The following is a 19,186-nucleotide window of genomic DNA, read 5'->3' on the forward strand; positions in this document are numbered from 1 at the left end:
ATTTGATTTCTACATAATTGAATCATGTTTTTTTTAACAAACAAAATAAAATGGGTCCCATTTTTTTCTTTCTTTTTTATCTTCTCTATTTTTTTTTCTTTGGTTCTTAATTTTCTTTGTAAAATGGATGTTGTTTCTTTAGATTTTTTTTTTTAAAAAAACATATGTTTAATCAGTATTTTTATTATTCAATCTATCTTTTAAGATATGTGAAGCTATATCTCTGATGGTGGTGTAATTGTACGACTATGGTTGCAGCGAGTTCAAGTCTCCGTTCACTCTTTTATTCACTGCCAACATCGAAACTCATATCCACTATAATCAAAGCTCCAAACCACCGTGAGAACACCGTATAAGTCTTCTTCTCCTCCGTTGTGCTCTACTTCTACTATGCGACTACCGGCGAATAACACCAGAATTCATTCACGATCAATCGTTGAACATGACTAATCTTACTTTTTTCTTACTGCGATTTGGTCTCTTAATTTTTGATTAATCGCAATTTTGTCCCAAACATTTACAGATACACATTTTTCTCTGATTTAATGATATACAATGTACACAAGTTAAGATGTGCACATAAACACATATAAACATGTACACGTGTACACATATGCACACATAAACATGTACACATGTACCCAAATACACATATACACATAAAAACATATACACATGCACACATCTAAGTGCTCATAGTGTACATATGTACATCTATTTCAAAGTGTACATGTGTACACTTCATATGTTCTTTAGATATAAACAAATTGCACCACAATTGCATGCAAGATCACAATTAAAATAAAATTAAAATAGTTTGGAAACACAAAATATTGTATATAACCACGATTGCACACATGTATGTAACCAAGTTTATCCAAATGTGTAACCAACCATGTTTGTATAACCATGATTGTACACATGTACATAACCACATTTATCCAAATGTGTACACAACCACGAGTTGGCCAATAAGATGATGGCAAATTTAGGGTTTTAACGACTATGGTTGCGGTGAGTTCAACCATGGCTAGCTTCTTTCTTCTGCAACCCAGACCCACAAATTCTTATGTCCAAGCCACTTTGAATCTTAGCCATCATCAGCTTTCAATCCGTCGCGACTTCCTTTCTTTACGGCCATGTCTCCTATGTTGCTTCGTCATCTGTCTCCTTCTTGTCGCCGTGTTTGTCGCATCCTTCTCGTCACTCCTTCAGCGCCTCCTTTTCGTCATCGTTTTCGTCGCTTCCTTTTTTTCATCGTCTTCGTCGCTTACTTCTCGTCGTCACCTCTGTCTCGCCATTTTCATCTTCTCCATCTCACCGCCTTCGTTGTAAAAGCTCGATTATCACTTTCCATTATATGTAAACAAATCAAAATCAATTCTCAATACAAAGAGTATCATTTACAAACAAAACTCTCACCCTTCACACATGTGTACAACCAAATGATGTACAACCAAATGATGTTCATGTGTACATACAAATATAACTATCATGTACAATTATTCACTTGAATAATTTTGTCCACTTGTACACCGATGCATAAACACTCACACGTAACACCATTTTTTGTTTTTCAGCAATAACGAATGTACACATGTACACTAGCGAATGTACACATGTACACTAACGAATGTACACATATACACTAACGAATGTACACAGCTATATACAACTTTACACATTAACCTTTATTGTACAAATGTACACTAATGAATGTACACAACTTTAGAACATGTTGGGCATCTAACATATATCCCAAAACTATAACTTCACAGATCTCAAAAGATAGATCGAGTGATGGAGAAAACGATTTCATAAAAAAAAAATTGAAAAAAAAAATTTAAGAATCAAATATGAATTTTCTAAAAAAATAGAGAATGAATGAGGAAGAAAACGAAGGAGAAAAAGAAGGAGAAAAGAGAGATAATGCAAGTTGGAGAAAAGAAAAACGTGGTGATGATTAGATAGAGAGAAGAGAGATAATGCAAATTGCAAAGTGTAAAACTATTTTGGTCACATGAATTAATTTAGTTAACTATTTTTTGGTTTTAGTTAGAAAAAACTACCTCAGTAGTTGAAACTGCCTTATATTGTAATAAAAACATGAAAACTGCTTTTTTGTGTTAATAACTCTAAAATATTTTGTTAGTTTCGACCTCACCGCCTAATTTAACAGGCCGCAAAAAAAATTTCCAAAACGGTTTTCAATAAAAAGATTGTTGCACGACTCGGGCAACTCAAAAACTCATGAGGAATAGCAATTTATATGACGCCGATTGATTGACGTGAAATCAAATGATATGTTGACAAGACAATAATTCAAACTTATATATGAGGAGATGAGCCTATTTTATGAGTCGTTGTAAAAGCTTTAAGCTAAGAAAACTTATTTATATATAATAGAAAGTTTTTTATCAAAAAAAAAAAACTTATTTATATATTTTTTTTTTTTTTTTTTTTTTTTTTTTTTTTAAATAATTATATTAAAATCATCCCGTAAACGGGCAATCAGTTCGGGTTACAAGTTCGATCAGAACAAAAGCTCCCAATTCAATGTATTACAACAAGGTTTCGCCCGCCCACTAAACCCGGCACAATCCGCCAAGTTGTTTTTAAAATCCTTAGGAATCTAAAGCCGTTCTCCCCTTAGACGTTGACCACAAGAATGTGAGGTTCTCCTTTCGGATGCCGGGAATTCCGTGACGTCTCCAGAGTAGCTGACTCTCGATGAACTTTTCGAGATCTTATAGCCGTCACCGTCATTAAGCACAGACACTGATGAAGCAGGGAAATAGAACACATACCCAAAGAAAATTGCTCGAAGTCCCTCTATACAATCTTCAAAAGCGCCTAACCAGCAATGGCCTAGAGATACGAAGACCTCCTAACCAATAGCGGTAAGCAAGAAGACGGGAACGAATTGACTGCTACACGTGAACATGAACTGCTTGAAGACCTGCAAATAAGCATTAGTGCTACAACACTACTGTGGGCAAACCAAATGGAAGCCACAGCATCGGGATGTGCGAAACACCGGATGGAGCCACCAATGATACCAACAAGATCCGCAGACAACACTGAACCTTGAGCATCATCGCCAAACGCCGTCTAAGAGAACCTAAGAACGGTAAGCTTACTACTATCATAGACTGCAACCGGTGACAACAGAGCAATCGAACCAAAAAAGCACACAAGCAAAGACCAAGGAAACCAGTCGACGAAGCTTCAAAGGTCGGCTCTTGAAACACGAGCCGGGAAGAGAACAACCGGAAAGGAGGGAGGTCACAGCAGCGTCTCAGAGCGGCCATAGACGACCAACGCTGACATCACGCCGCAGGAACTGCCACGAACCACCACCTCAAGCAGAGGTACACACCATCGCCTTTGGTTAAGCTCGCAATCGAGCTAGATAAAACTCCGAAACACCAATGGCGAAGTCAAACAGAGCTCACCCTTACCGAGACACCAAGGAGAGGGTGAAAGAACCGCAGCCTTCGCCGCCACGAGCAGACCATGGACCTCAGATCTAGAGAGCTAAGATCGGATCTGAACAGAAACCCGACGCACGCCTCCACGCGCAGCCAACTCTAGAAGCGGCTTAAGGGACCGCCTCCAAAACCCTAAAACGCCGACTCCTCCGACAGCGCCGCCAGAACCCACCGCGCCGTAACTCCATGGCTAAAGGACTCACACCAGACATAGAGCTTCTCTCGAGCGAAGGTGTTTCTGGGAAGCTTCAAACACAGAGAGACAAGCAAGGCGATAGGGAGAACGGATCTGTCGGAAGAGCAAAAAGAAAATGAGAAGAGGGAGGAAAGGGGAGCCTCCGGTGTCGGGGCTAACGCGAGCGCCGGACGGAAGACCAGAGCCCCCGAGCACCGGAGCAAATCAGATCTGAAGCTTTTTGAATCTAGAGATGGAAGGGAGAGAAGAGGAGAGAGAAGAGGGAGAGAAGACGGATATTATTATTTATATTTTTCCTTCAGACAAAGAAGTGATCATGGCTTTAATTATAACTATTTGGAAGCATATACCATCTAATCATATCAAGGGTCGATGATTAATTAGTCAGTAGATTAGGCACAAAACGTTGATGTGCTCAAGTGCTGATCGATTAACAATATGGAACCAATATTTTTTTTGTACCCATGAAAAAAACCCATTATATGTACAACATGAAATCTATTGCATCAGATATATGAATATGTAATAAAATACTCTAAAATAAGGTAATGTTATTATATATATTGTAACAAGTATTTATATAACCAAGTTGTGGGTTTCAGTAATAAACATGTTACATAGAAAAGTCTGATTTTTTTTGCTTAATTATAAGAGTAAAAGACGCGTAAGAAATCGAGTAAAAAATGGAGATTATGATGAATGTTTTATGTGAGATAGAGAAGGGAGAAACGTGTATAAAATGGAAGGAAATAATAAACATATATTTATCAAAAAAAAATAATAATAAACATATCGAAGGTTAAAGAGACTTGGCACCATTGAAGATATTATAAAGCAGAGCAATAGGAGCCATTACAAGTTGGCTTTGGTGGGTAAAGAGTATAAATGCCTAAAGAAGAAGATCCTCTCAACAGGTGCGAAAAAAGGAAGGTTCGGCACGTAAAGGATGGTTTGTGCGTACGTGTGAACGGAGGGTGGAATTCATGTGAGAGATTCACCCGATCAACTTTTTTTTTTTTGAAACTCCAATTTTATATTTTAAGAGAACCATTTTTATTTCAAAAAGAAAAATAAATCAAAAATAGAAAGATATATCGTAGGAGAGAAGAAGCTGTCAATTGTCATTCCAGGTTTGTAAAAAAAAACTTTTTTTAAAAAAAAACGTTAGTAAGCTAGAAATAAAATCATGAACATATCTTATGTTTTTTGTTTTTTTTTTGAAAAAGTGCGTATCTTATGAGCTATGAAATTTTACCTACGTCTCATCTTTCTTTTTTCTTTTGCTAAAATTTGAACGTTTCATAGTTTTTCCTTTTAATTTTATCACATTACAACAATGTTTTGAAATTCGATTTGGACCTATGACTGAACTGATAAACCCGATAATCCGGTATATAATTCAGTTTGAATTTTTTTTAAAATATATTATTTAAAAATTCGGTAAAACTCGTAAAATCAGTAAAACTTGGAACTAGACACCGGTTAAACTAATATATAATTTTAATTATTATTTTAAATACTTTCAGTTATATTATTAAAATATGTTTTGTATTTAAATTAAGAAGTTAGTTTTAAAGTTTAAAAGAAAAGATAATATGATCATGTGGATTATGAATCTGTTAATAAAACTAGTTGATATGATTTGGTATTCGTTTATTTTTGCTATCGATAATCTACTACAATTTTATGTTATACTTTTGGTTTATTTTGGGTTTAAATTTTAATTTTACTATATATATTAGATATTTGAATCCTTAAGGATTTTAAATCTGTATATATTTTTATTATATTTTATAATTCTTAAATTGTTACAAAATTGTTAAATAGTCTAATTTTTTTTGATATTTTATATGTGAAATGAAAATAAAACTAAATAAAATTAAAGTTATGTATTTTCCAAATGTTTTCAAAATATATATTTTTATATTTTTAATAACTAAAATATGATCATATAATAAAACTAATTAATTTATTAATATACGGTTCGTCCCAATCGACTCAAAAAATCGAGTGATTTGGTAAACTGTTCGGTTGAGTGTTCTGTTCAGATTTCGAAATACTGGGTTACAAAGAATAGATTCATTTGTACTTCTTCTGTTCCTAAATATAGGATTTTCTACACTTTTCACGTTTATTAAGACTATAATAATTATTTGCACTTTATTTTATTATTTATACCACTTACACACTTTCCAATAACTGTCTACCAATAAAATTTAATCAGTTCAACTTTTAATAAAAAAAACCTCAAAAATATACAAAACTACCTTAAAATATAGAAAATCTTATATTGTAGAACAAAGAAAAACTCCAAAAAATCCTATATGTAGGATCAGAGGGAGTATTTTATTATTACTTAATAATATTTTTCTTTATTATAATTATGGAGTAGTCGACACTTTTAACATTAGACTAATTCTTTTACAATGAGTGTATATGTATGTTACCGAGGAAAAGGCACTTGTATTATTAAAAAGATTACTGAATAAAAGTTAACTAGTATTGGCGTGCTGATATGATCTTGACATGATAGATTCCAACATGGTGTCATGTCACATTATATAAATCACAATGTATAAGTGGGCTTACACTTTTGCTTTCGTCATTTGCATTAATTATTTATCCCATTATGGACTTATTATAACCTTCATTTCAATATCAAATATTTCTCTATTCGTATGTGGGATATGCACGACAATTCAAATTTAGTATTGTTACTTTTTTAGTAAGACATACGTGATACGAAATAAGTCTTCAGTTTAAGAAAGAACTCCCAATATCCATATAACTATGTAAATTAAAGTCAAAAGATTTGAAGGAAGTTACATTGCTAAAAGTTTGAAGAATCAATTTATTTACTTTTATCACTTAGGCCATCTGCATTGAAGGCTTTTGTTGGGGGTTCACAGCATTCCAAAAAAAACAAAATATTAAAATAAAAGGAGCACATGAACCTGTGCCTGCGAGACTTTTCCTAGTGAACCGGTTCATGACTATTACGCGGGTTTCACGACACGTGGCGGCAAGCGATTGGTTCGATTATAATTTTTTTTTAAAAAAAAAAAGTCAGACAGAAAAAAAAATAATAAAAAAATGCTTGATGAACTTTTCTCCATGGAGTTCACTAATGCAGATGCCCTTAGCACATGATGTATAAGATGTAGAACTCTGATTCACACATATCAGTGTCAAGAATCCTCCGTTAGTGCTCACTTCAAATTTTCATATTGTTTTGGCTCGTTTAAATCCTTATCTCTAATGGACATGATCTACCATATTGCTTGATTTATAATTTATTAATCGCTACATCAATCCGTCAAGAATCCCCCGTGAGAACTTAAATCTCAGTGTATAAATTATCCTCACATAAATCTAAGGGGTGATTGAAATGAGACATACCTTTATGTTTTGGTTGTATAATTTTAATTGTAGATTTTTTTTTGTTGTAAGTTTTTTTTGCAGTAATTTTGTAAACCACTACTTATTTGCTCTAAAAATAAAATTTTCTACAATCTTTTTTTTTTGTTTTCTAGAATTTCTGTTGCTGTAATTTTTTTATATAAAAGAAAATTTGATTATTTGACATATATTACTCTAGACTAAATTTTGGCTATTTGTAACATTTGTAACATCTATCTCTATGACCAATCACCCTCCCCTAATAAGCATTATTTTTTTAACTTCCCTGATATAAGCATTGTTGAGCAACTTGACATCTTATTCTGTTATGAACAAACGTGAATCTACTTTGAAGAAAGCAAATACATGTTTAGTTTTTTTTTAATTATTATGTGAATAATTAATCTTACAACCTTTAGACTTTTATTTATAACAGTTTCAAAAATCGATTTTTTTTTATAGGAATACATTTTTATCTAGAAAAAAATAAAATTTCTTAAGCCAAAAAAGCATATGCCATATCCGTAATTCCAGATGTCAATCTTGATAGTAAATTTATTTTTTTTGCACCAATAAATACCGAGATTTTACTAGCACACAAAGATTTAAAACGCATCGAGAACAACATATTCTTCCTCCAACATTTCACACCTGTAGAACAGCACGTAAGGTGCGTCCGAAACTCCATATTTCATTATTTTTCATTGTTTATCTAATGTCAAAATTTTTAGTCAGTGTTTCATTACGTTGTCCTCATGCTTTCCTACTTACATCATATCCAACCTCAAGTAGCAAAATATTTATGCCTCTTCGAGATCTATGGTAAAGCAAGTTGGATAGATAGGTTGGTAACTTTTAGCATTTTCATGCATGGTTACGATAATTTTGGTCGTGCTAGTTTTGAAAATTCATTATCTTAAACAATTGACCCTATGTACGTGCGATATCATGTGAATTCAGGGTCGATCCTGAAATTTCGAGATATAAACAGTCTAATAAAGATTTTATAAATTTTAGGGCTGAAATTTTTTTGTATAAATTTAGAAATTTATTTATTTATATATGAATTTTTCAAAAAAAATATAGACTTGAGGCAAATGTTTCATCCATCTTATCTTAGGGCCGGTACTCATTATTTAAAAGTACTAACTGATATGTATCTAAGTTTTCAGTTCAATGGAAAAAGTCGATTGCAGTCTTTAATTAGATGACTAAATTGTGGTTAGAACTTAGAATCTGTTGATTATGACACACTCATTTATCTTGGAATAGTGATTACGACTTTTAATGAATCATAATCGGTTGTAGGAAAGTTAATTTGATCTTCGGTTGTATATTATAAGCTTACTATTGCATTTAAAATATTATTTGGATTTATCTTTTATGTTGGTTTTTAGTTTATACTGGGATTTGTTTTTACATCTTTCTATTGGGGTTAAGAATGATTGATACTATAGGGTATGCAATATGAGGAGAAAGAATGTAACGCACAAAGAGGACCCATTTTGAATGGACCTAACTAAGAGTCTAAGACCTAACTAACCCTATCTGCGAGTAAATCTAGCGTAATTAGAAAATGACAGATGAGGTTACAATGGGAAATAAATATGGCAGTATCTTAAATATATTTGTCCATATTTTATTTAATATTTATGGTGGTGGCTCGTATCATTGAGATATATGACCTTGTACTCTCTTTTTTCTATTTAATTTCCTTCACTGCTTTTTAAACTTGTTTCCAAAATTAACATCTTAAATTTGTTGATGGCAGCCGACGTTTCCGTGAATAAAAAAATATCATATATCGTACTATATTATATGTTAACAAAATAAAATACTTCATCGGAGAACGAAAACACTGAAGTTAAGTTTTTTCAGAGACTATATTTATATAAATATATGTTAATTATGTCAGTGGATTATTACATTTAAAAACTATTAGTAGAATATTTTACGTAAGAAAACTAATTAAGAAGATTGGTAGGCTAAAAAAGGAGGCAAAGAAGATAGAAGAGAGAGTGACTTCTCTCCGTCATATCTTTTCTTCTCTTCCTTTTGCTCTGTGAGAGACTAATCAGTTTTATTTTAATTTAAGGAGTTCCTGAGCAAACTCTTAGTAACAAAGTAAACAAGAAAAGGAGAGTCCAGAAAGAGAAAGCCAGAGAGAGAGAGAGAGAGCTAGAGAAAACGATACCTAAGTTCAATTTTATCTTCTCTCTCTTTTCTATGCAGGAAAGTCCAAAGGTATCCTATTCGTCTCTGCTCTCTCTATTGCATCTGATACATGCATATCTATAGATATGTAAATATATATTTCTGTATGTGTTATTTTGTTCATCAGTTGATGTGTGTATATATATATATTTTTTTGATCAGAATATATATATATATATATAACAGCATATGACCTAGTTGATCATCTCACTCTTTCTTAGTTATGTTTCAAATGATTTGTTTGAATCATTACAGGATCCGAGGCAGAAGGAGATATACTATTTATATATATCATGAAGAAGAAGATTGAAAGCTTCATATGGGAATAGCTAAAAGCCTAACACACCTCCTACTACTACAGTTCTGTTGAAGTCTATATTTGCTATTTCTATGTCCCAAGATTATCATCATCATCAACAACACCAAGGAGAAATCTTCAACTTCTCTAATGGATTCGACCAATCAGATTCTCCTAATTTAAAGCAAGAACATCAAAGGATACGAGAGATGGACGAGGAATCCTCAGTCCCTAGAAGTGGGATTCCTGTCTACGAACCTGCCGGAATGTTATCAGAGATGTTTAATTTCCACAGAAGCAGCGGTGGTGGAGGAGGAGTAGATCTTGACCACTCCCAATCTTTCCGGTTAAATAGACAGTTACTTGAGCAGCAACATCAGAATATTCCGGCCATAAATGCTACGGATTCAGCCGCCGCCATGCGGCTATTCTTAATGAATCCACCGCCACCGCAACAACCACCATCCACAAGGAGCCACCACGGTTCTTCAACTCTTCACATGTTACTACCAAATCCATCTCATCATCAAGGCTACACTAATACTATGTCTATGCATCAGCTTCCTCACCAACAGCTGACGTGGCAGCCTTCCTCCGATCATCACAACAGACAAACCGAGATCGGGACCGTCCACGTGGAAAACAGCGGTGGGCAAGGCTTGTCCTTATCTCTCTCGTCGTCTTTAGAGGCAGCAGCAAAAGCCGAAGAGTATAGAAAAATTTACCATGGAAGCAACTTATCATCTCATCATCAATTCAATGAATTCAAGACTCTTCTTGCTGACTCCTCTCAACATCATCATCATCAAGTATCAAACCAATTCTTATCATCTCCGGCTGCTGCTTCTTCATCTTCTTCCGTAGGAGCAGTCACTATCTTGAGAAATTCAAGGTACACAAAGGCAGCTCAAGAGTTGTTGGAGGAGTTTTGTAGCGTTGGAAGAGGATTTTCTAAGAAAAACAAACTTAAGAACAATTCAAACCCTAATACTAGTGCTGGCGACGATAGCAGTAGTGGTGGAGGTGGAGGTTCACCATCGTCGGCCGGAGCAAGTAAGGAACATCCTCCTCTATCGGCCTCTGATCGGATTGAGCATCAAAGAAGGAAAGTGAAGCTACTCACCATGCTTGAAGAGGTACTCCTTTGGTTTCAATCTCTTGACTTGGTCTTTTAGTGATATTCACACATTTTACGTAGATAACATGAAATTCCATAAAAATCATATTGTTTAAGTCAAATACACCATTAATCCAATGAGTTATTACAAAAAGACAAGAAACATGATACTGTCTGGATTGATTAATATTTGTTTTGTCTCTATTAATCTATTAGAATTGGTCATAGTTCCATCGTTTTGCTAGTCTGACTACGCAATCATACCATCATTTATACTAGAAAGTTTAAATTTTAATCATTTTATTACTGTGTTGGGATCGTATTAAAAGGTTTTGTTGAGAGAATTTTGATGCTTAAAGTTTGGTGGAGTCGATTAATCAAAGAAAAATCATTGCAATTAATTAAACTGGCGTTTCCATCTCCATGTAAGCTACTCCCTCCGACGTCCTAAAACTAGCCCTTAACGTTACTCAATTATTTTACCCATAATTGAGTTATTATATTGTTTAGTTGACTTATCTTATTTTCACTAAAGGAGTTATTTTATTTTTGTGCTCGAGGATACGATAAAACGGACTATTGCTAGGAAAACAAACACTTTTGGAGTATATTATCTGCCCTTTAAGTTTTCTTACTATCTCATATGAACATAACATAACTAATGACATTTGTTTATTTATCATTATATACTTGTACACAACTAGTGACATACTAGTATTTTATTCCATGGAACTTGTACACAAATATACCCCCCCCCCCCATGAGAAAGTCTCTACACAATTATTAATCACGTGAATATATAGCACAAAGGTTAGAAATAACATTGATTATAAGATAAAGGGATATTACTTGTCAAAAAAAAAGATAAAGTAATATTATATTATGTATGGACTGTATATTGTATAGTTTTATTTTGTTGGCAGGTGGACAGACGGTACAACCATTACTGCGAGCAAATGCAGATGGTTGTGAACTCTTTTGACATTGTAATGGGCCACGGCGCGGCGATACCATACACTGCATTGGCTCAAAAGGCTATGTCGAGGCATTTTAGATGCCTTAAGGATGCCGTGGCAGCTCAGCTTAGACATAGCTGTGAACTTCTTGGGGACAAAGATGCAGCCGGAATATCTTCTCTTGGATTAACTAAAGGGGAAACGCCGCGGTTGCGTTTGCTAGAACAGAGTTTGCGTCAGCAACGTGCGTTTCATCAAATGGGGATGATGGAACAAGAAGCTTGGCGGCCACAACGCGGTTTGCCTGAACGCTCCGTTAATATCCTTAGAGCTTGGCTCTTCGAGCATTTCCTCCACCCGTAAGTCAATTTTTTTTTTATCTTATACTTTTCATTATTCCTTATTAATCAATTGCGTTAAAGTATTTAATTTCCTGTTATATCATCACAGCTTTCTTTAGTTTTGTGTCTGTGGAATTTTGCTATTTTATTGTTAGTGATAGTTATCGAAAAAATGGAAATAAAGCAAAAGAGTAGTGTTTCTGTACCTTTCACCTCTCTGTCAATTGCTTTATGAGTAAAACAAAACAGAAAAAATGAAATCTAAGTTAAAGAAGGAAAACAATTGGATCTATGCTAATGTAATCATCAGCTTTTCTTTTGTCTCTTAGATTCTCACGCCCTTGTTGGCAAAAAGGAGGAGAAAGCCTGTACTTTTTCTTGCATATACTTGATTGTATTGTTTAATATAAAAGAAAAAAGAAAATTAGTTTGAATCTAGGGCAAAGATAGAGTGATGTCATTTTCTGGTCTCTTTCTCAGGTATCCAAGCGATGCAGATAAGCACCTCTTGGCTCGTCAGACTGGTTTATCCAGAAATCAGGTCAGTCTAAAATTATGTTATAGGGAATATATATTCCATATATATACTATATTAGATACATTAACACAATAAAATAAAAGTATTCATTAATTTAATACTTGGCTATCTTTAATCAAGTTGTGTTTGGGGATTATCTTAGTGTTAGACGAAATCGTGGATAGTTTTACTATATATACAACTGGTGATAGTGATCGGAGTGTTCACTTCTAATGAGTTACCTTGTAGTAACATGTAGACTTAAGTACATGATATCTAGTATTTGATATCAAGTACATGATATCATATACATTCATATATACATGAATGTTTTTTCCTTTGCGTTAGTATACATGATATCAGTATTTGTTTGAAAATTATAAACAAAAACAGAAAGAGTAGTCTCGTTTAGCTAGTCGTTTGCGTTTGTTAGATATTTGATAAAATACTAGCATTTTTCTTCTTCCATAAACATGATCCTAGCATTTTAAACTAGCTAGTAATATAACCAGTAATATGATTTCCGTTTATAAAAAAACTTTACGATGTATAAACAAAAAAAAAACAAGAAATAGAACTCGGTTACCATTTTGCATACACTTGCAAACGATAATTTATAACAAACAACAGTTAGTGTTTATAATAATGAGTTAACATCCCAGGAGAAAGATAGATACGATAAACCTAACTTATTTCCTGAATAGACTACGTAACTAGTAACTAACTTGAGACAAATCTCTTGTTTCTTTCCTTTGTTTGGTTAGATATGACAGAGGGAGACCATGTGTTTAGCCTTCCACTCACGAGTAACTTTTCTTGGGATTCGTTATTTTTATTATTACAAACATAGAAGAGAGAGAGAGAGCGTATGTTTATGAAAGAGAAAGCGATCGACATTAAAGACTCAAAAGGGACCATTTCCCTCAAGTACATCAAAATTTGCAGCTTTCAATTATCCCGAAGAAACCCTCAATTTCTTGCATTCATTTAATAACCAAATGACAAACAAAAAAGAGCCCACAATTTATAATTATTAACTTGGTAAACGTTTTTTGTCTTTTTCATTCAGGTATCAAACTGGTTCATAAATGCTAGGGTTCGATTATGGAAACCAATGGTGGAAGAGATGTATCAACAAGAATCAAAAGAAAGAGAAGAAGGATTAGAAGAAAACGAACAAGAAGATCAAGAAACAAAAAACAACGACAAGAGCACAAAAACCAACAACAATGAAAGCAACTTCACTGCCCTTCGGACCACAACACAAACTCCAACGACAGCTGCAACCCCACCAGACGCAGGCCAACGTCTAAGATCAGCTGCCGATATCAATGCTTACGAAAACGACCCTTCATCCTCCTCCTACTCCAACGCCGCCGCCGCAGTAGTCTCTAACTACGGTGGTTCAGCCGCTTTTTCTGCGGTTGCAACGTGCCAGCAAGGTGTTGGTGGATTTGATGATGCTGAAATGGATGGTGATAATGTTATAAGGTTTGGTGCAAACCCTACTGGTGACGTATCACTCACGCTTGGTCTACGCCATGCTGGCAATATGCCGGATAAGAACGCCTCTTTCTGCGTTAGAGATTTTGGTGGGTTTTAGTTCGGTTTTGCTACTCCATTTCTTTGATTAACTTACTATATAGTTTTCTTATTCTTTTGTCACACCGATGGATTCAAAACCTATTTAATACTATCTCACAGGTCACAACAATACTTTAGTTTCCTCTTGCAAACAGAAGAAAAACAATATGACAGCATAATGTAATATCGTGAGATGAGCATATATAGAAACATTACAAAAGTTTCTCTCTGCCTTTCGAGCAAGCCGGTAAGATGATATTTGAAAGAACACAAACATTGGAGATTCAGACAGCCTCTTCATCGTCCAAGAGCAAACAATCTTTTATCTTCTCCCTGAAAAAATAATTTGGAAAACAACGTTACAATAGTGTTAAACCAAAGGTTTCAAGAGGCTCAAGCAATGACATGTGACTAATTAGAGATGCTCACCTGAGATATGTTTGACTGTCAAACTTTTGATGATGCTTTACTTGGGAGATCATGTGATGTGGTAGTAAGGAGCCGAAATGCTCAAGAGATGAACGATCTTGTGGAAGTATTTGGAACCGGCAACTTGAACAGCATGCAGCAAAAAGGGCATCAGAATCATGGCATCCTTCAAAAGTATTCAAATCCGATGAGTCAGAATCATTTAGTGGGCCGTTGCAGATGGGACAGAATGCTTCTGTAGTCATGGAACCGTCATATTTGAGATTGAATTTCTTCAGACGCCTCTGAGTAGCCATAGGAACACAGGAGTCGTCCGTTTCAGGAATCTTATTGAAGTAAAACGGAGTAAGCTTTGCAGCTGTTCGTACAATTGTGCACTCCCGTGATGGATTCTCTTCCTGCGCAAACACATAACTAAGTATGCTCATAACAACCAGATTAATGATGGACTACAAGAAACCAAGAAGTTGATTTTTGTCACCTGCAACAGAGCAACGAATGAAGACACCAAGTCATTGATTCCGGATTGAGGATGTTGATCCCGAGCCAACTCCACAGTCTTTAGACTGTCCTGACCATAATGGGTTAGATGTTATACAATAGTTGAAAAATAAAAGCGAAGAATATTGACAAACTCGGTTAATATACGAACCCATCCAAATGGCAGAGTCTAGTTATTTCCTGCCAAACACAATCTCGAAGTGGCAGGACAACGGGAACCTTCCACCTCGCATCAACATGCTGAATATCTGCTGATAGTGAATAACCTCGTCCCTGTCTCAAAAGAAAATGCAAAGTCAAAGTCTTCGATCGAATGAATGTAGTCTAAATATCTAGGCTCTTTGATGTAACAATTGTGTTCTCTTTCAAGCCTGAAAATATAAGTTTACAGGACAGAGTAAGCAGAACAAACCTTGACAGTGGCCGTAAGAACATGGGAAGCGAGTCTCGACGTGCATGATCCTACCACTAACCTGTTGTACCCATTCTCAGAAGCAACCTAAAAACAATCATCAAACAACATTAGATCAAAGATATCTCCAAGCCGGTTCTTTTTTTATATATTTCCCAATAGACACAAAAGCGAAACAAACCTTTTGCAAAGACAACATCTTGAGATGCAGCAAAAGGTCTTCTTTTCCAGTCTCATCACTAACAGAATCCAACAGCTTCACAAGCCTATCCCTTGCTTCAACAGACTCTGAACCAAACACGCTTTCGATAGGAACAACATGGAGATCCTTCTCAGGTGGAGACATACTCAACACAGTGGACCTCACCCACGCAACCGCATCCCCCATCTCACTGGAAAGAGCCGGAGGATACGCAGCACTCTCATCCACAAACGCAACACCAACACCAAACACAGGCAAAGACCTATCACGACTCGCCTCGTAATTCCTCAAAGCCTTGACTTGCAGCTCGTGCACAAACTGAAGAGCAACCCTAAACAAACACACACGTTTTAGATGATACAAACACTAAAATACAAGAAGAAAGGAAGAGAGCCAAAAACCTGGAAGATGAGCCACCAGAGAAAGCAACAAGAACGTTATCTGAAGGAGTGATCATGGCGTGTGAAGTAACAGCGAGACGGAACTTCCCATAGACGTTGCTCCTGAAACAATCCGCGCAGAATCTTCCGTCGTCTGAGCCACCATCGCCGAACGTCATCGGCTCATTGGATTTACACTTGAGGCATACACTCTCCTTCTTAGCACCAATAACTTCCTCCTCTGCCTTGCTTCCATTTTCCTTCTCACGGCCACAGGAACCGGACTCACAGCCAGATGAATTACAAGCCATCTCTAAGCTAAGACAATACAGTAACCGCCATTAACGAGCTTCTTAAGAGATTGTTCAGATTCAAAATCGAAACAAACACATCTAGTGAATCCTAAATCAAACGAAGTATACAGAAAAGGAAAAGAGAATCTAGGTTTCTGCTAGTGGTGGATTACCAGTTTCAGGTGGGAAGAGAGTCGCCGCGATGCTTCAGCTGCAGCAGCTCCAGTCTCCGTCGTAGAGGAAGAAGAAAGGGAGAATAGTAAAACCTTGGTAGACAGAGGGGAGAGGCCCAAGTATTGCTTTTAATAGAAGCCCAGATATATTTTAAAGGCTCATCAAATATTATATTGAAAGCCCAGATTTATGTTTTTTCGTCCGGTATGATCAGACTGCATGCTGTTTTTTTCCTCCTATACCGGGATGATGTTCTCGCTGTCTTTGCGACCGGGAGAATAATGACTAGTGAACGTTGGATTCTACTTAGGTCTCGTCATTGTCCACAGTCAGTATATAAGAAAGTTTTTAATAGCTAAGTTATTTTTAAAATAGCAGATTGATGAGTTATGTTTTGTTAAATAATGACTTGGCTCGCTAGTATCAATTATGCTAACGATCGCTACTATCACTTTTAACAGTATTGAAAAAGGAGGGTTGATTCAACTAAACCATTATGGTTTTTGTTTTAGCCACCTAGACCCCTAATGAGACGAGTGGACAAAAAGAATGTGACAATCACTATCTTCAAGAATACGAACAAATATTATTGGTTGTCCACATCCTGTGAACATTTGGAGATATTTTATTTTCTCATTAAAACGCATAAAGAGGACTAGTGAATGATACGAAAGTTTTAAGGAAATAAGTAAGAGTGCATATAAGAGATAAACACACTATATTACGAAAAAAGGTTTTCTTTTGGAAATAGGTGATATTATACAAGATTATAGTGGAACGTTTGGTAGCAAACTTTATGTCTTGGGGTAGCTTAGTAATAAACTTTTTTGGAGTTTTCATGTATCTTATATATGTCTTCAAATTGATTCTCTCTTGAACTAAATTATCATTATTTAGTCAGTTTGAATTTAGATTTCGATCCAGATAGTTAATATAGTGTGAATTATAAATGATTGATCCATCTTTTAACATTAGTTGGAAGATATTCTAAAGGATTAGATAGTATAATACACTTCTATAATATAACATTAAATATATAATACCACTGTTTTCTCCTCTGATTTTCCTTTTTGTATTTTGGTTTTATATGGTTTTGTGTACAGAGATACTAGCAAAGCAAAATGATGGTGTTGAGGTCTCGTGAGCGACAAGTTTGGTTAGAACCCTACTCTTTTCAAATGAGGCCAATGCACATATAATGCATGCATACATGTAATGGACGAAAGATGAAGGAAAATTGATTCATGGAATGGTGTAATAATGGATTCAATCTAAGATCAAGAATCGTGTGATAATAAGAATTAAACAATTTATTAAAAGTCACTTACAATCATTTTGTCTTAACTTTTCCCTTTTGGTTTATAAGGTGTGGCGTATACTTTTTACATATTTTCTGATAACATATAATCGACGATCAGCATTAAAAATGAAAGTCAAATATAAGAGGACCTGTTTATAGTTACTCGCCTTACTATCCTTTTTGATCTAAGCTTTTGCAATGTTATCTTCTATTGATATAAGCGTACTTTTGTAATTACAAAATATGAAAATACTATAGGATAACACATAATATTATTTTTTACAACATGGAAAATCAGTTTAGTCAAGAAAACACGGAATATCAACAAATCATTAAATGTTTAAATATGAATGGCAAATCTATTTACATGTGGCTGATTCAACCGACTAAATCTACTGCTTCAGTTTTGTCGGATCTAAAATCTGAGCATAACATTTTGTGTGTGTAACATGCAACATTTGAGATTATTCATTAGAATCGATGTATATGCTCTGTACAACAATTTAAAACCAATAATAGGTCTTGGGAAATGGCAAAGGTAAAGAATCTAAAGAAAGAAAACAAGACATGATTAACATACATAAGCTAAATTTACGGGGTAAAGACAAGAAAACAATACCACAGAAAGATTAGATTAACAGCTGGTGGGGTTTGTAGAACTTATAAAATTGATTATGATTCCTACTAAAATAGATAACTAATTTTCTTAGGTAACACTCACAGTTATAATTCTTAATAAAAAAATTTCTCTCTCTAAAAGTTGCTCTGTTCCATCATTAGAAAACCACCGATTGCTCTCCATCACTAGAAACCACCGATTGCTTGCAATTCCGGCCGACGGGTTGGTTCTTTTCGCCACCGTCGGTCCGGCTCTTCTGTGTTATTTTCTTTCCTGTATGTGGTTATCGGCACGGAAGGGTCACTCGGATCCCTTTCTATTTCGTTTTCTTCGGCGCCGGGAGGAAGAGGCGTTTCCTGGTCTCTCCTCGTCGATTCTTTTTAGCTTCCGGCATCGCATCTCTCCCTTTGATGGATGGCCGGCACTTTGATTCTGGGGCTGCGCCGTATCTCTGTCGGTGGTGGTCGCCGGCTACCGAACCATTGGAAGTGCTCACGCTGTGCGGTGTTTCGTCTCGTGTGTGGTGGCCTAGTTTGGAGGAGATCTCGGTGAGACAGATGAATGCTCTCTGAACTCAGGCGTATGGGTGGAAGCTATCGGATTCCCTATATCTCCAATACTGTTGTTGGAGGTGAGTTCCGGTGTTTGTTGTAAGTTTCCGGTTGATTCCGGTGGTAAAGTGACTTGTTTGATCCAGCGACGACGTTTCAATCGGTGACGGTGGTGGTGATACCTGTCTCCGGTGAAGTTTTCGGTTTGCAGT

General features: G+C 35.4%; 2 protein-coding genes across 3 annotated transcripts; one reads left to right on the forward strand and one right to left on the reverse strand.

Annotated features, from left to right (window-relative positions):
- The first annotated feature begins 8,974 nt into the window (after nucleotides 1-8,974).
- LOC130508262 (BEL1-like homeodomain protein 2) lies at nucleotides 8,975-14,250 on the forward strand. Its single transcript, XM_057003657.1, has 5 exons — nucleotides 8,975-9,330; nucleotides 9,556-10,734; nucleotides 11,639-12,030; nucleotides 12,493-12,553; nucleotides 13,599-14,250. Exons 2-5 carry the CDS (start codon nucleotides 9,691-9,693, stop codon nucleotides 14,130-14,132), a joined length of 2,031 nt encoding a protein of 676 aa, XP_056859637.1. The 5' UTR covers nucleotides 8,975-9,330; nucleotides 9,556-9,690; the 3' UTR covers nucleotides 14,133-14,250.
- On the reverse strand, nucleotides 14,203-16,640 carry LOC108842448 (cytoplasmic tRNA 2-thiolation protein 2). 2 transcript variants are annotated; one of them, XM_018615366.2, is made up of 8 exons: nucleotides 16,504-16,640; nucleotides 16,059-16,350; nucleotides 15,637-15,988; nucleotides 15,456-15,542; nucleotides 15,195-15,316; nucleotides 15,024-15,108; nucleotides 14,543-14,940; nucleotides 14,203-14,446 (listed from the first exon to the last, which is right to left on the reverse strand). In XM_018615366.2, the coding sequence occupies exons 2-8, from the start codon at nucleotides 16,346-16,348 to the stop codon at nucleotides 14,398-14,400; spliced, it is 1,383 nt and encodes a 460-aa protein (XP_018470868.2). In that variant the 5' UTR covers nucleotides 16,349-16,350; nucleotides 16,504-16,640; the 3' UTR covers nucleotides 14,203-14,397. The 2 variants fall into 2 exon arrangements, with proteins under 2 accessions (XP_018470868.2, XP_018470867.2); XM_018615365.2 differs by having other exon boundaries at nucleotides 16,059-16,355.
- Between the last annotated feature and the right edge of the window lie 2,546 nt (nucleotides 16,641-19,186).

This window comes from Raphanus sativus, chromosome 2 (assembly GCF_000801105.2).
Source record: "Raphanus sativus cultivar WK10039 chromosome 2, ASM80110v3, whole genome shotgun sequence".
Lineage (NCBI taxonomy): Eukaryota > Viridiplantae > Streptophyta > Magnoliopsida > Brassicales > Brassicaceae > Raphanus > Raphanus sativus.

Coding starts and splice junctions, on each gene's coding strand:
- LOC108842448 (XM_018615366.2), bottom strand. CDS start 16,348: ATGGCTTGTAATTCATCTGGCTGTGAGTCCGGTTCCTGTGGCCGTGAG. Junction 15,989..16,058: donor TCTGGTGGCTCATCTTCCAG/GTTTTTGGCTCT, acceptor GTGTTTGTTTAG/GGTTGCTCTTCAGTTTGTGC. Junction 15,543..15,636: donor AGATGTTGTCTTTGCAAAAG/GTTTGTTTCGCT, acceptor GATTGTTTTTAG/GTTGCTTCTGAGAATGGGTA.
- LOC130508262 (XM_057003657.1), top strand. CDS start 9,691: ATGTCCCAAGATTATCATCATCATCAACAACACCAAGGAGAAATCTTC. Junction 10,735..11,638: donor TACTCACCATGCTTGAAGAG/GTACTCCTTTGG, acceptor TTTTGTTGGCAG/GTGGACAGACGGTACAACCA. Junction 12,554..13,598: donor CTGGTTTATCCAGAAATCAG/GTCAGTCTAAAA, acceptor TTTTTCATTCAG/GTATCAAACTGGTTCATAAA.